Source organism: Chiloscyllium plagiosum, unplaced genomic scaffold, assembly GCF_037043375.1.
Source record: "Chiloscyllium plagiosum isolate Xiang-an unplaced genomic scaffold, Cpla_swu_hap1 HiC_scaffold_18, whole genome shotgun sequence".
Classification (NCBI taxonomy): domain Eukaryota; kingdom Metazoa; phylum Chordata; class Chondrichthyes; order Orectolobiformes; family Hemiscylliidae; genus Chiloscyllium; species Chiloscyllium plagiosum.
The window spans coordinates 47,521,767-47,543,962 of NW_028270156.1; the positions used below are offsets into that span (position 1 = coordinate 47,521,767).

Sequence of the window (22,196 nt, forward strand, 5' to 3'; positions counted from 1 at the left end):
ATGCTGCCAGATCTGCTGTTTGTTTCATATCTCTTGCATCCAGAGTATTTTGTTTTAATTATATTATAGCCTGTTTCTAGGCCCTTGAAGCAGTTTACAGCCAATGAAGTAATATTGAAGTACAGTCACCGTTTCCAATGTGGGAAATGGCAAGCCAGTTTACACATAGCAAACTTATATAAATAGCCATGTGATAAATATTAGATAATCTATTTTCATATCAAACAGAGAGAATGATGGAAAAACTTAGCAGTCTAGCAGCATCTGTGGAGAGAGAAACAGAATTAACATTGCAGGTCTGATGTAACTTCTTCAGAACAACTCTGAAGAAGAGTCATACTGGACTTGAAATGTTAACTGCCTTTCTCTCTGTCCAAACATGCTGCCAGTCATGGGTTTCTCCAGCATTTTCTATGTTTTAAGGTTTCATCATCTACGGTATTTTGCATTCATTATGATCTACTTTTGTATTGTTGATTGAGGGATAAATATTGGCCAGACTACTAGGGATAACTCCCTGACTCTTCTTTGCAAAACTGAAAAGTGATATTATATGTCCACATGAGAGGCTCTTGGTTAAACATCTTATTTGAAAGACAACATTCCTAACAGAGGAACACTCCCACAGTACAGCACCAGAGCACCAGCCTTTATTTTTGTACTCAACTTCTGGAATAGGAGTTGTACCTCAGAAAAGAAAGAGTGACCAATTGAGGAAGTTGTTTTCCTTGTGGCCACAATGAGGATTACTTAGCAGTCAGGAAGCAAGTTGAATGCCAATTAACCATAAAATATTAAGTAGAAAATCAATGGGCAAGAAATGATTGCAAAAAATAATGGAGCACTGTATTATTGAGCAATAGGATAGACTGTACATCATTCATTATTCAACGCTATTAATATTCTGCATAAACAGAAGGGAAATTCTATAAGCAAATTGTAAATTAGTTGTTAGTTAACTTACTTTTAAGTTGACATTGAGACAACATTTTCTGCTTGTTTGCTTTAATCACCAGTCAATGAACACTTTCCTGTTTGTTAATAATAAACTAATGATTTCCACACGTTTTTGAAGACTTGGCATTCACAATGTCATTAAAATTATTGTAGTTGTGGTAATTCTACCTTCTATTCTAGTTACATATACTGCTATCATTAGTCTGGAAATTAAGTGGAGAACAAATAGCGCGTGGTGCTGACAACTGTGAACAGGCCTATCACTCAGTATCACCTCATAATTGTGCTCTAATGAATTTAAATTTATTTTTAATGCGAAATATGTACCTGCAATCTCCCCTGTGTTTGCAAAAGCTCTAAAATTACAAAATTGAAGTAATTTTCTCATATAGTTCTGCTCTTGTGGTTTTGACCGATTGTTCCATGTTAATTTTGTTATTTCTGGTCTTCTAAAAGAGCTGTGATTTTGCATGTTTATTCCTACATCAATAAACCTTTCACATTAATTCCTTCACTACTTCCTTCCTTGCAGCAGATTAAAACAGAACCTCTCCTGATTCTCAGTACTGATTAAGTTTAGAATTGTAGTTACCATTGTAATGAAACCACTGCAAGGGATTTTGAGACTTAAAAACAGCTTTTAACAGAATATGTCATCATTTGCAAGATACTGAGGGCTTTTTTTTTGATTCAGCTAATTTGCATCTTGTTGGTTCCCAGTGGTACTGCAACTGCCAAATGTTATTTTTCCTGAGGTAGCAGTTTACTGGGATCTGGGGTTGAGGAGAGGTACATGTATGTTTCTATATCTGACCTGGCAGCAATGCGCTGAACAGTCAAGTTTTATTATTGCTGGTCTGTTAATCCAGAAACTGAGCTAATCTTCTGGGGACTTGAGTTCAAATCCCACCACTGTAGACGGTGGAATTTGATTTCAGTTGTTTTTTTAAATCTAGAATTAAAAGTCTAATGGAGACCATTAATCCATTGTCAATGTCAGAAAAATCCAAACCCTCCCTTTAGGGAAGAGCACTGCAATCCTTACCTGAGCTGGCCTACATTTGACACAGAGCTTCCGCAATGTGGTTGATTCTTTATTGCCCTCTGAGATGGTAATAAATGTTGGCTTAGGAAGCAATACCTTCATCCCAAGAATGAATAAAAAGAAGTCAGTCAATTTATGTAATTTGATCCATGCCACAGTGCAACAGTGCATCTGCAATCCTGAAAATCCTGAGTTACTGTATGGTTGATTGTGGGAAATTCATTAGCTGACATGAGCCATTCATTTGATTAAGTCACTCAAATATTGGTAAAAGTATTCAACCTTCACCATATATTTTTAGAAACGTGGAGGTGCCTGTGTTGGACTAGAGTGAACAAATTCAGAAGGGACTTCACCTGATGAAAAGCAGTGCTCCAACAGATTCCAATTTCACATAAACTTGTTGGACTATAACCTGGTGTTGTGCAACTTATAAATTTCAGTGGAACATTCTTTAAATAGTGGAGAGTGCTAGGGAACTGGTGAAACTGCTCCATGCTTTGGTTGCTCCTCTGCTCACTGTACCAACATCCAAAATTGTGAGGAGATAGGATAGAATATCTTATTTGAACTATTTCATTATTCATTGATGAGATGGCTTGGAATAATTCCAGATTGGCTTCTGAAATAGAGTTCCCAATGTGACCCATTTTAATGACTCAGACTGTGGCAAAAATTTGGGGAGGTTTCAGTTACTAGGCTTGAGGTTGGAAGAGTGCAATGTTTCCCATCTGTACTTCATTTCACCCCAAAACTCTCCCTCGTTCATTCTTCACATTATGTTCTTCACCCCCTTATCTTCCCTTCTTCAATCCCATCTGTTGCTCCTCAGCTCCCTCTTGTTAATACCCCCACCCCAATGTTCTGCTCTCCATCCTCTCATTTCTCCTGCTTCAAACTCCCATTTCCACCTTCTTCAACCCAATATCTTCCTCTCCTTTACTGTCCCATCTTTGTTACTGGGGGAGCTAATGAAAGAAGAAGGGCTTATGCCCAAAACGTCGATTCTCCTGCTCCTCGGATGCTGCCTGGCCTGCTGTGTTTTTCCAGCACCACACTTTTCAACTCTGGTCTCCAGCATCTGCAGCCCTCACTTTCTCTGAGCTAATGAAAGGGCAGGGTTTCTTCAAAAAAAGTGAACTACAGATTCACATGATTTGGAGATGTCGGTATTGGACTGGGGTGTACAAAGTTAAAAATCACACAACACCAGGTTATAGTCCAACAGGTTCCAATTAAACCTGTTGGACTATAACCTGGTGTTGTGTGATTTTTAACTTTGTACGGATTCACAGGTTGTAAAACAACTGGGCCTCAGACTGCAATGTCAGGCCACACTCACCAATGCAATAGAAAGCAAAGATTTAAAGAAGCCTCAGAATTCCCAAACCAAAATCTCACCTGACCTCAGTGGAGACCAGTTTGGGAAGCTCTGCTGTAGTGTCTGGTATGATGGTTTGTAAAGAATGGTTTTGTATTCAACCAAGTTAATAACAATGCTTTGTTTCTGATATGTTTGACTATAAACAAATATATAATTATTCCTTAAAGGAAAAAACATTGGGTTAGGTTAACTGTGCAGTTGGTAATCTGGATGGAAAATGTGCTCAAAAGAAATTGCACAAGCTTTCCAAGTTGAAACTATGATTCAATTCTAACCTTCACTTATTTGCATAAGCAAATATGTAGAATCTTTTATGAACCAGCACAATTAAGTAATATTTCAGAATGTAATAACTTACTAATATTTCCACTCATTTAACGAAATATATTGCTTGATACATTCAAGGATGGTTGCCTAGCTTTAATAACACAGCTGGACATGAATTTATTACAACTGTCCACCAGTTACAGGTAATTTCAGTTTAAATAACTGAAATAAAACAGAGAACTGAGGAGGCTGGAGGTATAATAAAATAGAATCCCTACAGTGTAGAAGCAGGCCATTCAGCCCTTCGAGTCACCACTGACCCTCCGAAGAACGTCCCATCCAGACCCAAGTCCCTACCCAATCCCTGTAACCCCACATCTACCATGATGAATCCACGCAATCTACACATCCCTGGACACTACGGACAATTTAGCACGGCCAATCCACCTAAACTGCACATCCTTGGACTGTGGGAGGAAATTGGAGCAGCCAGGAGAAACTCAAGCATATGCAAGGAGAATGTGCAAACTCCATGTAGACAGTTGACCAAGGTTGGAATTGATCCTGGATCCCTGGTGCTATTAGGCAGCAGTGTTAGCCACTGAGCCACTGCACCGCCCTAACCTGAAGTAAACATTCTAAAGAAGTCATTGGACTCAAAACTTTAACTCTGTTTTCTCTCTACAGATGCTGCCAGACCTTCTGAGTTTCTCCAGCGATTTCTGTTTTTATTTGTTTTAAATACAATAACAACATGGAAATGGCATCTGGATGGGTATATGAATAGGAAGGGTTTAGAGGAATATGGGCCAAATGCTGGCGAATGGGACTACATTAATTTAGGATATCAGCCGGCATGGGCAAGTTAGACTGAAGGGTCTGTTTTTCTGCTGTACATCTCTATGACTGTTTATAAAAATCAAGAAACTTGTTACTTTTATCATCAATAGTCTGTTCTGAGGACCTACTAATCACTTTGTGCTTAAAACAAAATAAACTTCAATTCCATCTGTTGCTCCTTAGCTCCAGCACTTTCATCTTATTACAACCAACCCATGTTCTGCTCTTTTCTCTCTCATCTTTCCCACTTCAAACCCTCACCTCCCCCTTCTTCAACCCACTATCTTCCTGTCATTTACTGCCCCGTCTCCCTTACTGAACAGCCTCTGTGAAGAAACACAAAGACTTGCAAATGCTGGAAAATCCCCATGCTAATTAATTCAATTGAGGGCATAGCCCATTGTGATGAATGGCATGAGTGTACTGAAGATGGGTCAAGGAACTTGAACTTTAACTCCTTTTTCTCTCCACAGCTGCTGCCAGACCTGCTGAGTTTCTCACGCAATTTCTGTTTTTGTTTGTAGCATAAGCATGTAATGTTTTATCCTGGAGCAAAATAAAATACTGTGTAAACACAATTTTCACTGGACTTAATGATGTTGCTTGACTTTTTTGTGTTTGAAAAGTTAACTATTGATTCTTAACTGTGGCAAATGCATGTTTGGTTGGCTGTTTGGAACTGTTTTCCTTTTGAAACTTGAGTTCAACAAAGTGAGATCCCATAAAAATGTTAATGGTTAATTAATTATTTACCCGGGTCACACTTTTATACTGTGCTGGAAATAGGCTAAAAATGCACACTAATCCTTCTGTATTTAGATCTTAACATCTTTGACATAACCAGTTCATGTAAGTAGCTTGTTCCAGTGATATGTCCTGCTCAAAATAAGCCATTTTAATCAGTTAGTTTTGCTTTTTATATATAGGAAGGATTTTACAAAAAATTGTCTTAAGAGCTGTTTACATCAAAGCACTCAGTGCACAATTATGCAAATACAGCCATTGCATTATTGAAAAGGTTGTCACTTTCTTATTTACAGTGAAATAAAGAAAAACACTTGTGGTGCTGTCAGCCATTGGACAAGTGTATGATCTGTACTAAACATAGAAAAGATATAGAACAAGTCCAAAAGCAGAGAATATTGTCTATTAAATGAATTTATAATACTTATCCTGACATACTCATCCTGCACATCAACCAAAAAATTAATGAAACTGTAGAGGTCAGACTCTGTTATTGAAGAATAGTTTGACATATTAAAAATAATGCATTTGTTGAGATAGAGTTTTTGTATTAACATATTTATAATAATGGGATTCTCTGTATCGTTTGTCATTAAGTAATATATTATTCATTTTATTTTCCTTAACAGCTAGACCAGATCCAGAAACATTCTTGGTATATGTAAGTACAACTATTAGTTTGGATATATTTATTAGCATCTTTATTTGCTCCTATCTTTGTTTTCCCCTTCTGGCAAATTCAACCTGCTTGAGTTTTGAATCTCTCACACATTATGTGTGACATTGCTAGCATATTGAAGGCTAATGAAATAAAATAGCTTGGCAGAATTTGGACTTAAACATTACTTTCCATTTTTTTGATTTTCATGTATTCTTGAACATTTTTGATGCAAATAAGCTAAGTTGAGAAAGCACAGTTTTCCTCATGGCTGAATAAACTAGTATCAAAGCCCAATGTAATAAATTAGTATTAAAGTCCAATGTAGAACTGAGTTATTACAGACTAGAAGGATTCCAATATGTATTCCCAGTTTGTACTTAAATTGGTGAATCTCAGTGAGGGTTGCCTTAAGTTCTATAATTGGCTTCAGTGCCTAGAAAACTCAGTTATGCGCTTGGATTAATACATATAACTATGTTGTTGGGATTTAGATGTTTCAGGCATGAAAGACAGGAGTCAGCAGGAGGTTGGGGGAGTTGCATTAGAACAGGGAGAATATCACAGCTGGATGAAGAAAAATGTTTTATATATGTATATATGGAGCAAGAGGGTGGTTAGGGAAAGAGTAGGTCCACTCAAGGACAAAGGAAGGAATTTATAAGTGGAGCCACAGGAAATGGGCGAGTCCTTAATGAATGAGTCCTTTGCATCGGTATTCACAAAGGAGAAGGACATGATTAATGGTGAGTCTACAGAAGGGTATGTTGATATTCTAGGGCATGCCGACATAAAAAATGAGGTGGTGTTGAATGTTTTGTAAAGCAATAAGGTAGACGAGTCCCCTAAACCTGATACAGTCTATTCCTGAATACTAAAGGAGGAAAGTGAGGAAATTGCCGGAGCCTTAAATGAAATCTTTGTATCCTATTTAGTCACAGGAAAGGTTCCAGAGGAACAGAGAATAGCCAGTGTTGTTTCTTTCATAGAATTCCTACAGCATGGCAGCAGGTCACTGGGTCCATCGAGTCCACACTGCCAGCCCTATCACTTAGGCTTGTGCAGAATGAAGGACCGGTTCGATGCTGGTGCCTATATCCAACTATGAGACAAATTCCTTCAGTAGAGGAAAAACAAACAAAATATTTTTCTCAAAATGTAATACCTTTTGTGGTTTACTACTCCATGAGCTGGCTGATTTTTCCATAGTCTCTTTTTCAAATGTCATTTAATATTATTCACTCATCATTCATTTTTTTTCTTCTCAGGCAAATAGTCTGTTTATTGGTTAAGAAGGTATTTAAGCAGCCAACCTGCTTGTGCTCTTACCAATGCCTGTGCCTTTCTAACTGCCATTAAGGCATTTCTGAAAGTGGTTCAGGATGATATAAACTGATTCCACTATCTTTCCCTCATTCCTGCTATTCTAAGTGTTATAGACCAGATCAAACCCCCTTGGAAATATATCAAGGAGAAAGCCTAGACTCTAAGTTTTATCTTATTTAAAAGCAAGTGTAAGGTGCTGTGTTCCCAATGTAATTCAATTGGTTACATTACTTGGCTTTAAGCAAAACACACTTTATTCTTACACCTAGTTAAAATACAAACATAAGAAAGAAGAATTGATATACCTTTAACTTTATTGGATAACTTAACAGAATAATTGATTATTTAATGAATAAACAGCCACTATTCCAATATAGTAACATTTCCATAAACACACCCTTGGCAAAGGTAAATTCAGTAAAATAGATTGTCTCATATGCAATGTTTCTCCATTCCAGGAGAAAGGAACACTAAGAGAAAATTCTGGCAGAGAGAGAGAGAGAGCTCAGGCTTTTTGTTTTAGCTAGGAGAGGTGTATATCTGATTCCATAACAAACTTCAAAACCTCAACCACCACATTGCTTTTGTGGGAGCCTGTCTCCATTCATTTATGCTGCTTCTTTGTTGTAACTAAAAACAAACCCAGGGCCTCACGTGCTTTTTTGGCTTGGAAGAGACAGCTTTGTCTCAAAACCCACTTTTCAAAAAATCAAACCACAACAAAAGACACCTCTTAAAGCCATAGTATTGTCACATTAGCTACCAGAGGAGTCCCTACACTTGGGCACTCAGTGCTGAAAATGTGCATTCTATTTGGGACAGTTACTAATACTATACATTTTAGCAATTCAATCATGAGTATGAATGAACCAGATTGTAAACTGTAAAACAAACAAACAACTGCAGATATGGTGTTTTGAAATGAGCAAGAATAGAAATTGCTGGAAAAATTCAGCAAGTCTGGCAGTATCTATGAAGAGAAAACAGAGTTGATGTTTTGAGTTAACGTTAACTCATAGATGCTGCCTGACCTGATTTTCTCCAGCAATTCTTGTTTTCATGAGTAACATATCCTATTAGTATCCTATGTATTATCAGTAAGACATTCGTATCTGCCTTTTTGATGAGTACTTGCTGCCTTACCTACCCTAGCACCATCCTAAATGTAGAGGCTAATTATTCATCTTTGCCATTCCCCTCACTCTGCATGTGAGATAAATGGTTCACTGCATTCAGTTTGTTCCTTTATTGTGAAATTTCAAGTTAAAATTTAACTTTGAGCATTTCTCTATCAAATCAAACAAATATGTTATTTTATATAAATTGAAGTCTCTCAGTCACTTCCAGTCAGTCAAGGATTTTTTTGTGAAGAATCAACCGGGTGCCTCTGAGTCTGATCATTTTTATTCATCTCTGGATTTAATTCAGCTGCAGGCGGAAAAGCTGCTCATTGCCTGCTGATTATAATGAATTGTAATATAATCATTGAAAATGGCTTCAGCAGTTAAGTGTGCATTTCACAACACGATAATTCGATTATGGTTGTGTCTCATTCAGAGGTCACACTGGTACTGTTTTGCTGGAATTAAGCTGCATTGTTGGATAGAACAAAAGGGAGACTTATCTGGCCAGTAAACCTTAATTCCAAGCAGCAATCATCACCAAGCAGTGAGCACATTGTTTTACATCAAACAAATCAATGTTAAGAAAACATCTAAGTGATGAAAATGCTTCAACTAATGCAGTTTATTTTATGGAGCTGGAATTTTGGGATTTTATGTTCTTACAGTGGGGGCAAGAATGAGCCTGAACCAGAGCAGCCTGTTCCAAGAAAGGTGCAGATACGCTCGCTTCCGTCACTAGAGGATATAGATCCAGATGTCCTGGACAGCATGCACTCATTAGGTTGCTTTAGAGATAAGAACAAGCTTATGCAAGATTTGGTATCAGAAGAGTAAGTTTTATTCCCTTTTGATAATGATGATCATGTGTTGTGTTAGTTTTCTATTTGTAACAATAACAATTATCTGTCATTAATTGAGATATTCTTCCAAATGTTACAGCTGCACTTGTTTATTCCCCCAAAAACTGCACCAGATAGAGCCTTGTACTGGTAGCTGTTGAATGGAATAAAAAGTTTTAAATGTGCATCTTGTCTCTTGTTATACTCTGAAGGGAATGAAAGTTAAAAAAGAACCCTAAGTTTGGTGTAAGCTGTATATTGCAAAACAGCTCATGAGCTCAAATTCATAACCCTAACTAGACAGCAGAGCTAAATTAACATGGTATTTATAAGGGAATGCTGAGAATAAATATTTTAAAAATAATTTCAGTCTAACAAATGAACAAAAATCTGTTTGGTTGAGATGTGTTTATGGTACAGAATTCCATAGGCTCAATACATAATGCTTGAAGTAAAGGTATGTCAGTTTGAAGACTGAAGTTTCAATTCCTGTTTTGATGTTCTTCTTTTCACCACTCTATTCATTTCCACTTATACCATGGAATATATTCCATCATAAACCTAGAGCTATTCCTTGAAACAAGGATGAATTTGGGTTATAGATTCTGTGATTTGCAAAATGAGAACAAACTGGATTTGTTTAAGCATCGGGTTTACCCTAGCATTAGAAGGTTAAGGTTATAAAATTAAACTCTCTAGAGCTTTTTAAACAAGAAACGTTTTGCACTGAATTCAAGGTTATTTTTAACTTTCATCCCCTTTACCACAATAGTCTTACCAGACCACAGAGCTACTCTATCATTAGGGAGAGATGAATGGTGGTTCACCATGTCTCAGGTGAGGACAGAGGTTTTCCACATTGCTTAGTAAATGTGAGAGTTATCGCTGTACAGGAACAGCTTACCTGGAAGTAGAAGCCTTCATAACTTGTGGAATGGTGGGGGGGAGCGGCAGGGATACGGGGTTCAGTGGGGGTTACTGCTGACTCAATGTCTGTCTGGTAATGACATGTTAACATTATTGTCAGCTCGCTAGGAGAACTGTCCACATTGCAAATGTTGGGTTGATGTCCCTTGCAGTAATGGAAGAAGCCTGTGGTTAAAAACTATTACAGTCACTGGGGGAAAAAAAACACATGCCACGTACCTGAACTCCTAGGCAACTGGTCCTGCAGTAACAAGCTGCAAAGTCTGGCTGGTGAAACTCAGCCTCCTTCTGCATTGTTCAAACCAATTCAAGTAGCTAGGCTTCTAGATTTTCAGGGATGGGTAAAGCCTTTGGGAAGCAGTTCTGCAGTTGATAGGAAAGGGAGCAGGAAAATCGACGTTTTGGGCAAAAGCCCTTCATCAGGAATAGATCAATTATCTCTCCACCCTTCAGGCACTCTGCCTCTATTCCTGCTGAAGGGCTTTTGCCTAAAATGTCGATTTTCCTGCTCCTCGGATGCTGCCTGAACTGCTGTGCTTTTCCAGCACCACTCTAGTTTCCAGCATCTGCAGTCATTGTTTTTACCTAGTTGATAGGAAAGGGACAGCAATTCCTTACAATTTTAACTGCACAACTATCCCATTCCTGATGGGCAGTTTGCATTAAAACTGGAATTCTGATTCAATGGCATAATATATATCTACATTAATTTCTAGTGCCTTAAGGCAGCATGATTATAATGTACAAGTTTTGTAAATAGACAAATTAGAGCCAGAAGAGATGTATGATAAAATTGGTAGAATTGTATGCTCATAAATTGTATTATGTGTATCAAATGACTAATGACCACTAATTTGACTTTTTTTCTTCTGATTTGCAGGGAAAACCAAGAAAAGATGATCTATTTTCTTCTTCTCGATCGGAAAGAGCGGTATCCAAGCCATGAAGATGAAGATTTGCCTCCTCAAAATGATACAGGTGAGTGCAAAGGGTATTCTGTGAGTTTTATAAATATAATTAGAATGGTTGTATTTAAATTCACGATTGGTTTCTTTACACAAACCATGTAATGATCCTAGCCTTTGTTGTTGGTGAATAATTTGCACTCTTAATTACCATCTCATAGTCTCCCTAAAATCTGCGTGTGTGAGAGAGAGAAAGAATGGGGTCATTGAACTAAGGGTAAGATTAGGCTTGGGTGATGTCCTCATAGCTGAAAAGCTTCATAGCATTCACTGCATAAGCTCATGCATGAAAATCTATATTTTATTAGGCTCCAGAGACTTCTAATGTCAAGAGTCGATGTTTTCAACAAAGGGCAAAGATTAAAAATTCCCTATACAAGGTTGTGTTTAAATTCTCCACAGGCAACGATAATCAGTCCATTGGTGAATTCCTACCAATATTTTCCAAAAATCAGATAATCAAAAATATCTTTCTGTTGAAATTTGTTTGAATTTCTGCCCTTTATCTGTTTATGCCAGAACTTGTTGACAAGTCTACCATGCAATAATGGACATCGTTAATCACCTTTCTGTCATTGTTACAGCAAAGTCTAGCTCAATGATACAAGAAAATACATCAGTACTAAATATTCATCACTTTAAACAATTTTGATGTTCTGATTGTTTTAGAAAGGAAGCCTTACATTGTAAGGAATAATACTAATTGTGACATTTTGTTTTAATATGCAATTTTTAATGGTCATGGATCTTGCAAGATCCACCTAGAAAAAGAGTAGACTCACCAATGTTAAATCGACATGGCAAGCGACGACCTGAAAGGAAATCGATGGAGGTACTGAGCGTTACTGACGGAGGCTCCCCAGTTCCAGCTCGACGGGCCATTGAAATGGCACAGCATGGCCAGAGGTACAGCATTGTATTGTGGTATCACATTGTGAAATACTATTTCACCAACCAATAGAGGGAATGGATTGAGGCTTTCTTTGTGTTTATGGCATTAAAGATGTGGTGATTATTCTGCTGGCTTCAGCAAGAATGAAGAGCTTCTGTGATGAATTACAGAGCACAAACCTAGAGCATCCCTTGCATCCAAAGTCTTATATATCACGACACTGTACGTGAGTGGGTGACAACTCAAATGCTAATTGCACAACACAGGGCATTTTGGGCTTGAGCATGCCTGAATATGATCAGACTGAACGTTACATGGCAAAGAATCAGGGATGTCAAGGGAAGATGTGTGGTTTTGAATCACAATAGCATTGGATGTACATGCTGCACTTTGAAATCCTACTTTTTTTTAATTTGCCAAATATACATATTTTAGTCTGTCTGCAATCATAATCTTAACTCAGTGTTAACTTTGTTTTGTATTTGAGATAGTAGGCACCTCTACCAACAATTAAAACATGTTTCATTATTCTGAATGGGCTGAGGAGATTTAATGATATGTTCAAGATAATTGTTTCTGTGGCTCTCAGTTTTAAAAAAGCTTTCTTTTTTGAACTATATATATATCAAGTTTTAAAATAGCCCCTGTTTAAATTCTTTACCAATGTAATTATGTTTTTTTGTTTTGTTTTACTGTCCCTACTGTAGTAAAAGTATGTTCAGTAAAAGCTTGGATATCACAGATGCCAATCCCAGAATCAACAAAGAAGAAAGGTAGTAAAAGTGTTTCACATGATTTCTCCCTCACTGTGGGTAGCTGCATTAGATGCCCTTAAGTGCACATGGTTGTTGGAATAGCTAAGATATCTCCTCTTCCTCCTCTTTTCCCCACTCCCTAGAGGTTTCTGTCCCATATCTGAATGGCAAGACTTGCATCTGTTGCACAAGTCCGTGGCATTGTTTAACCTCTGGCTTGGGTGGCTTTCACTTCCCCCACCTTTTAACATCCCCAAATTAGCTTATTTCATTTGTTGAAAGCCTGAGCATTTCGAGTGCACATTATTGGGAAATGATTCCCGATTGTTTTGATGCTCTGTTCTATGCTGTTTTCCTTCCCTAAAGTCTATGCATGGCATTCTGATGATTTATTTAAAGGTGTTCCCTTGGATAATATGACAGGTGCTAAATGCTTGGTATATCTGCATGTATAACTTTCCTAATGGTCCTTTTTCCACCTTGTGGGATGGTGCTGGTTGTAATTAATCTTTATTTTACACTGATTAAATTATTCAGAGGCAGTATTGAGCAAATTCGTATGTCAATTTTACAATGGAATGAAGATTTTTTTGTATTTGTTGTCTATACTAGGAAATGCTTTTTTCAGTGTACAAAAATAGAATTATTGCTTGATAACTTGTATAACTGAGATGTGAAACTGGATATATTTAAATCTTTTTCTTGTTAAATGTGCTGGAACTTTTAAGTTCCGTCACATTATACCACATGTCACTTGTCTAAAATGTTTGTAGCATCTGGACCACAATGGTTCAAGAGTAATGTGTAGCAAAAATAATTTAAGCTAATGTGGCAAGTTCTCCAGATGGCTCAGTTGGTAAGTGCAATGCTTGGTAAATCGAAACAATATGAACACCAATGTCCAGCACTCAAATACCAGAGTATGCTCAGTTAGCTGACCTGAGGTCAGACATTGGGAGGGAACCTTGGTATGGCTAGTTTGAGAGGGAAAAACCAGCTAGGGTCTTCCCTGCTGACTACTGTCTAGTGACTCTGCTGGAAAAGTCTGTGTATGGACATCAGGTGAAGACCTGCTGGGGTTCAGTTTTGATACACCTATCTCCTATCTCTCATCCACCCACACACAATTACGCCATTAAGTAGACTCCCAACATTGATTATCTTGGCAAGGGTTAGGCTCTCGACTGTCTATGGGATCTCTAATCGACCAAATAGAACAATTCAGGAGGGAAAAGAGCAAGTTGGATGAATTCTAACTTGTTAAATGCCGCCTTCTGTTTCTCAAAAAAACAAAATAATACTATGATGAATGGGAGCTGAAAGAGATGTAGGATGAAGTGTATCTTGTTTGAGAGAGTGACAAATTCTGAACATTGTTTCTTCAGAAGACAATCTTTTAAAATACTGAGCTGATTCTGGTATACTTTTTTCTGTGTAGATCCAGGTCAATAAGTGGAGCATCTTCTGGCCTTTCCACTAGCCCCCTCAGCAGTCCAAGGGTAAGTGATGTTGATCAAATTCCCCTGCCATATTATGCTTCCAAGTGCATTTCATGAATTAATGCTTTTTGCTTCTTGGTTTTTGCCTCTAAAAGTCACAACTGTAAGAATTGGTTGAACCCCTTAACTATGAGTTATAATTATTGCCACTTTGGCTATGTGTTTGCCTTTTAGTTCATCAAACACATTAATTACAATGTGCTGCTTCTCTTTCTATTCATTTGCTGGCATAAATCTTATGATTTTTGAATGCCTATGTATTTGACAGTATCTTATGCGCACTTTTTTTTTGTTATGACATGTTGCTTACCGCCTAACAGCACGTATTTTTGTTTTCTGCACTCCCATATTCCTGATTGGTGTCCGTGCTCCATGCTTTGTCTTGTCTATTTTATTTCTCCTTTGACTCTCCTTGCATGATGTTATCTGTTGCGTAGCCTATCAGAAAGCTTTTTGCTCCCCCCCAGAGTCCTGATCTTAACCCCTTTCCCAAAGTACACGCTTCTGTAGTTCCTCACGGTAATAGAAATATAACAAAACCCATTAATGTGCTTCAACCAAAAATAGGATTTCAACCCAATCCAAAGACACAGACTCTTCCTGCTAAAAGTAAGCTCGCAGATAAACCTTTGCAAACCGTGAAATCTAACCCACTTCCTGTTGTAACATCAGAAGCACCAGCTCCTCAGAAAGCTTCAGTTCTAAATGTTCAGAGTCAGCAATGTGCAGCTACATCTCCTACCCAATTGTTTGTTCCTTCAGTCCAGATTACCCCCCTTTCTCTTGTCAGATTGATCCCTGGTACTGATCCAAGCACCAAATCTATCCCCATAATACAGGTGACCCCTCACCCTTCCCCTCGCGGAAGTCCCCTCCCCACCCCAAAGGGTACACCAGTTCACACTCCCAAGGAGAGTCCAGCGAGTACTCCGAACCCAACACCACCATCCAGCCCCAGTATTGGAGGGATGCCTTGGAGAACGCGGCTGAATTCGATCAAAAACAGTTTCCTTGGATCACCTCGGTTTCATCGCAGGAAATTACAAGGCAAGTTCTTTACAACTTTTGACTTTTATGTACATTTAATGAAATGTTCTGATCATGTCCTTTATTATGGTAGAAGCAACTGTCCCACTGAGAGATGGTTTGCTTTTTGAATCAGGGCTAGGGATAAGAAATAAAGCATATTTTACATTTCAGTTTCAATTACCTTAAAGATTTTTTGATGTTAAGTAACTAAAACTGGTTATTGGAGAAAATGGTTGTATTCTTTTCTTCATTAGCCCTCACCCTAGCTCCTAAACTGACTGGATTACAAACACATATTTAATCTTTCAGTTGTCACCATACATTTCTTTTTTTTGAGCGTCACTCATACATACCCTCATACTTACTCAGGTGGGAAGCTAGAGAAGTAATTGCTGGGCCTCTTGCTGAGATATTTGCATCATCGATAGTCATAGGTGAGGTGCCGGAAGACTGGAGGTTGGCAAACGTGGTGCCACTGTTTAAGAAGGGTGGTAAAGACAAGCCAGGGAACTATAGACTGGTGAGCCTGACCTCAGTGGTGAGCAAGTTGTTGGAGAGAATCCTGAGGGACAGGATGTACATGTATTTGGAAAGGCAAGGAGTGATTTGGGATAGTCAACATGGTTTTGTGCGTGGGAAATCATGTCTCACAAACTTGATTGAGTTTTTTGAAGAAGTAACAAAGAGGATTGATGAGGGTAGAGTAGTAAGTGTGATCTATATGGACTTCAGTAAGGCGTTCGACAAGGTTCCCCGTGGGAGACTGATTAGCAAGGTTAGATCTCACGGAATACAGGGAGAACTAGCCATTTGGATACAGAACTGGCTCAAAGGTAGAAGACAGAGGGTGGTGGTGGAGGGTTATTTTTCAGACTGGAGGCCTGTGACCACTGGAGTGCCACAAGGATCAATGCTGGGTTCTCTACTTTTTGTCATTTACATAAATGATTTGGTTGTGAGCATAAGTTTGCAGATGACACCCAAATTGGAGGTGTAGTGTACAGCGAAGAGAGTTACCTCAGATTACAACAGGATCTGGACTAGATGGACCAATGGGCTGAGAAGTGGCAGATGGAGTTTAATTCAGATAAATGCGAGGTGCTGCATTTTGGGAAAGCAAATCTTAGCAGGACTTATAGACTTAATGGTAAGGTCCTAGGGAGTGTTGCTGAGCAAAGAGACCTTGGAATGCAGGTTTATAGCTCCTTGAAAGTGGAGTCGCAGGTAGATAGGATCATGAAGAAGACGTTTGGTATGCTTTCCTTTATTGGTCAGAGTATTGAGTACAGGAGCTGGGAGGTCATGTTGAGGCTGTACAGGAGATTGGTTAGGCCACTATTGGAATATTGTGTGCAATTCTGGTCTCCTTCTTATCGGAAAGATGTTGTGAAACTTGAAAGGGTTCAGAAAATATTTACAAGGATGTTGCCAGGGTTGGAGGATTTGAGCTACAGGGAGAGGCTGAACAGGCTGGGACTGTTTTCCCTTGAGCGTCGGAGGCTGAGGGGTGACCTTATAGAGGTTTACAAAATTATGAGGGGCATGGATAGGATAAATAGACAAAGTCTTTTCCCTGGGATCGGGGAGTCCAGAATTAGAGGGCATAGGTTTATGGTGAGAGGGGGAAGATATAAAAGAGACCTAAGGGGCAACTTTTTCACACAGAGGGTGATACGTGTATGGAATGAGCTGCCAGAGGATGTGGTGGAGGCTGGTACAATTGGAACATTTAAGAGGCATTTGGATGGGTATATGAATAGGAAGGGTTTGGAGGGATATGGGCCAGGTGCTGGCAGGTGGGACTAGATTCAGTTGGGATATCTGGTCAGTATGGATAGCTTGGACTGAAGGGTCTGTTTCCATGCTGTACATCTCTATGATTGGGAAATTGAGTGTGGAGTCAGAGGAGATAGGGGAAGCACTAAATAAATATTTTTCGACAGTGTTCACTATAGAAAATGAAAATGTTGGTGAGGAAGATACAGAAATACTTGCATCTAGACTAGAAACGATTGAGGTTCACAAGGAAGAGGTATTAGAAATACTGCAGAGTGGGAAAATAGACAAGTCCCCTGGGCTGGATGGGATCTATCCTAGGATCCTCTGGGAAGCAAGGGAAGAGATTGCCGAGCCTTTGGCATTGATTTTCAAATCATCATTGTCTACAGGAATAGTGCCTGAGGACTGGAGGATAGCAAATGTGGTTCCTTTGTTCAAAAAGGGTAGTAGAGACAACCCTGGTAATTACAGACCAGTGAGTCTCACTTCAGTTGTTGGTAAAGTGTTGGAAAAGGTTATAAGAGATAGGATTTATAACCATCTAGAAAAGAATAATCTGATCAGGGACAGTCAGCAAGGTTTTGTGAAGGGTAGGTTGTGCCTAACGAATCTTATTGAGTTTTTTGACAAAGTGACCAAACAGGTGATGAGAGTAAACCAGTTGATGTGGTGTGTATGGATTTCAGCAAGGCGTTCAATAAGGTTCCCCACAGTAGGCTATTATACAAAATGCAGAGGAATGGGATTGTGGGAGACATAGCAGTTTGGATCAGTAATTGACTTGCTGAAAGAAAACAGAGGGTTGTAGTTGATGGAACATGTTCACCTTGGTGTCCAGTTACTAGCGGCGTACCGCAAGAGTCGGTGTTGGGTCCACTGCTGTTCATCATTTTTATAAATTACCTGGATGAGGGCTTAGAAGGGTGGGTTAGTAAATTTGCGGACAACACTAAGGTCGGTGGAGTTGTGGATACTGACGAAGGATGTAGTAGGTTGCAGAGAGACATAGATAGGATGCAGAGCTGGGCTGAGAGGTGGCAAATGGAGTTTAATGTGGACAAGTGTGAGGTGATATACTTTGGCTGGAGTAATCGGAATGCAAAGTACTGGGCTAATGGTTGGATTCTTGGGAGTGCAGATGAGCAGAGAGATCTCGGTGTCCATGTACACAGATCCCTGAAAGTTGCCACCCAGATTGACAGGGTTGTTAAGAAGGCATACAGTATTTTGGCCTTTATTAATAGAGGGATTGAATTCCGGAACCAGGAGGTTATGCTGCAGCTGTACAAAGCTCTGGTACAGCCACACTTGAAGTATTATGTACAGTTCTGGTCACCACACTGTAAGAAGGATGTGGAAGCTTTAGAAAGGCTGCAGAGGAGATTTACTAGGATGTTGCCTGGTATGGAAGGAATGTCTTATGAGGAAAGGCTGAGGGCCTTGAGACTGTTCTCGTTAGAGAGAAGAAAGTTGAGAGGTGACTTAATAGAGACATACAAGATAATCAGAGGGTTAGATAGGGTGGACAGGGAGAGCGTTTTTCCAAGTATGGTGACGGCAAACACGAGGGGACACAACTTTAAAGTGAGGGGAGATAGGTATAAGACGGATGTCAGAGGTAGTTTCTTTACTCAGAGCGTAGTAAAGGTATGGAATGTTTTGCCTGCATCGGTAGTAGATTCGCCAAGTTTAAGTGCATTTAAGTCATCATTGGACAGGCAAATGGATGTACATGGAAGAGTGTAGGTGGGATGGGCTTCAGAACAGGGTGGCGCAACATCGAGGGCTGAAGGGCCTGTACTGCACTGTAATGTTCTATGTTCTATATGATTCTACATCAGAAGACAGACAAACTAGTGGCATAGCTGAACAGAGCATTGCAGACACAGAGAGGCATGGCACTGTTGAAAAGTGCTAGTGTAAGACAAAAGCATTTTTACTTCATACCATGAGCAACTTTGATTGATCTGAATTAGAGTCAATGAGGAATTTTAAGAAATAATCAGCAGTTGACAAATTTCGACCTTAGTTTCACACCCAGCTTCTGAAATGCAGCTGTTATAATTGATCGAAATCAAAGGTCAAATACCAGGGTCTGGCTTTTCCTGGCCTTCAGAAACTCCCACCTGTATCACTTGTCAGTTCACACAGGGGTTCTCAGTATGGTACAAGTCATGAAGGAATGCATGAAGAGAATGTGTGTGGTGGTGGCCACTTAGAAGGACCAGAGTCGTGAGTGTGGTGCTGGAAAGGCACAGCAGGCCAGGCAGCATCTGAGGAGCAGGAGAATCAACGTTTTGAGCATAAGCCCGTTGATTCTCCTGCTCTTCAGATGCTGCCTGACCTGCTGTGCCTTTCCAGAACCACACCCTCAACTCTGATTTCCAGCATCCATAGTCCTCACTTTCTCCCACTTAGAAGGACCACCTTGGTTCTCCAATACAGCTGCGTATTTTCCAAAACACCTGTTAAACCTCACCCCTCCCCTCATTTCCTCTCAACCACTGTCCATGCCAGAATTATATTCAGTTGCTTTTTTAATAATTTTCTCTCCATGAAAAAGTCAGAAGTGGGGATGTTTGGTGATGATTGCACAACATTTAACATTATCTTTCCCAACCCCTTTCCAATACCTTGTCCCTCGATCAGTCACTGTGACTTTGAACAGGGGATCCCTTCTTTGAGCCCACAAGCAAACATACCAGGATTAATTGCAGCAGTAGATGGATATGGCCCTTAAGTGGTAATTGACTCCTGATGATGGGTCAAGAAGTCTCTATCCCATGAGCCTCCCCACCATTAATCAGAGTGGAGACAGGAAAGCAGTGTGTCCCCATGCTCTACCCTCCTGTTTAGTGAAACGACCCAACTGCCAACCTTGCCACACGAGAAGGCATTTAATACTTCCCTTTGATTTTGTTTCAATGCCTCTGTGTGATAGTTTACTCTGTTCCAACCTATATTTGTAATGGTTCGACTTATTATTCATCCTTAATTTTATTAATGTGTAGCCACCCTCCCTCGAACGGTGGTGCAAAATCAAAGTTTTGTTAAACTCAACTATTCTTCTTTGAGAACTACCAGAGCAAGGTTTGTAACTTGGGTCTCCAATGATCTGTTCTGTCCAAACGTCACTACAACTTCAGTCTACATCAAAGAGTATTTATTTCAGCTTACGTAACTACAGTCACACTTCCTCAACTCCCACACTGCGGTATTTTTGCTTTGTTAGAGTGAATTCCAAATTAGGTGACTCATTTTTTCTTAACTGTGATATAGCCAGAATTTTTTTTATTGCTTTCTAAGCAAAATATATTAGCATCAGCAATGATTACAGGAAGAATAGGTTTCTCATTATGGTGCAAAAATATCATTGTATGCTCAAAAGCTAAAAGCCCATTACTTATGATGGAACTTTGCAATAATATAAATCCGGCTGTTCTCTCCAGTTGAGCATTTGGATGTATCCTATTAAAAAGTCTCTATTGCAATATATCCTAAATTACTTTTATTTAATAACAATGGGGCTCCCATAAGGCCTGAAGAAAATATTAAGGTTATGGTTGTCCTTTGTCTAATGCTTACCCTCCCACTATAACCACAGTGAAATTAAATGATCAAAGATTCATCATCCGCACAACTTAATTACTAAATATATTAGCAGTTTGCACCCAATGAGTCTTTGGAAGTAGAGTCCTTGAATATTTTTAAGGCAGAAGTAGGCGGATTATTGATAAGCAAGGGAGTGAAATATTATTGAGGCAATGTCGAGCAATTAGATAAACCATGATCTTATTGAATGTTGAAGACTCAAGGAACTAATGCCCTATTGCTGCTCTTAATGCACATGTTTGTATCTATGTGAAAAATTCAGAAAACAAACATATGTCTTAATTTACCAGTTAGTAAAATTCCCTTTAATAGAAATACAAGAGTGTTTTGGACCAAATACTCTGCTGCGCATTCTAAGTGATAAATCTTACGCTGCTTATTGCTGTGGCAGATTATTAGACAAAAAAAATTGAAAACCTACTTGATTGTCTGATACTTTATTGTTCATCAGCTGGCAGTATTAGATTCATTTCTTGCAAAGCATGAATCCAAAGAATGTCAGACGGAGATAGAAGATTGTTTCTTTTTTATTGTTTAAATGTCCATTTTTCTGAGTTATGCTAGCTCCCTGGGATGATTCCAGTGGGCAAGAATTTTAAAGTCTCCATCATTCCAGAATGATATCAAGAGTACAAAGTTGAATTATGTATTTCCTTTACAACACTGGATGTGAGAAATGCCATTCTGACTCTGCATTGCTGCAACATGTTTGAAATATGATTTCTCTGGTGAAACAATGCATATTCAAGCTCCTTAGGTCCACTTCAATGCAAGTCCTGCTTTTAAACCCACTCTCCACTAACCTTCCAAAGAAAATATTTAGGTTATGGTTGTCCTTTTTATAATGCTTACCCTCCCACTGTAACCACAGTGGAATTAAATGACCAAAGATTCGTCATCCCCATTCAGGCAACAATCATGAGCTGGGTGAAGTCCTACCTCTCCAACCCTGAGGCTCCCAGCCTCATTCCTGATGAAGGGCTCTGGACCGAAACGTCGATTTTCCTTCTCCTCAGATGCTGCCTGACCTGCTGTGCTTTTCTAGCAACACACTCTCAACTCTGATCTCCAGAATCTGCAGACCTCACTGTCTCCTGGGTGAAGTCCTGCCCTACCAAAGTTCCATCAGTGCAAGATCTAGGAGAGAAATCTTTCTTTTAAGTTCTGTGTCATTTAGTCCATTACTGCATGTATCCGTTTTATAGTAATAAGTTTCCCATTGACTTATACTAATTGCTTACCATACAAATTGCAAGTTAAACATTCATTCTTACATTTGGTAAGAATGAGGCAATTAGAATTCGCTTAGTACCAGAAAACCAGACTCTCAGATTGATCATCTGACTTTAATCTAAGATATTGAATCCCGACAACTGGGGAAATTTTAGTTTGAGAAGAAATAGACTCTAGGAGAAGGAGTCATTGCTGCAAAAATCAGAATCTTACTCTGTTAAACATTTGGACTTGTCCATCATCCCCTGAATGAGCCAAAAGATATTCGAGAAATGGCCCTTTTTTGGGAAGAAGAGTAATTGTCCTGTCCTTGTCACCCAC

The 22,196-nt window shown here is 39.1% G+C and overlaps 1 protein-coding gene across 1 annotated transcript in view; it reads left to right on the top strand.

Annotated features, from left to right (window-relative positions):
- Positions 1-22,196, top strand: part of LOC122557836 (serine/threonine-protein kinase BRSK2-like) — a 966,919-nt gene that overhangs the window by 859,002 nt on the left and 85,721 nt on the right. The window contains 7 exon segments of the mRNA XM_087996588.1: positions 5,867-5,898; positions 9,011-9,175; positions 10,992-11,089; positions 11,832-11,982; positions 12,676-12,741; positions 14,162-14,222; positions 15,062-15,269. Coding sequence (XP_087852714.1) covers positions 5,867-5,898; positions 9,011-9,175; positions 10,992-11,089; positions 11,832-11,982; positions 12,676-12,741; positions 14,162-14,222; positions 15,062-15,269 — 781 coding nt within the window.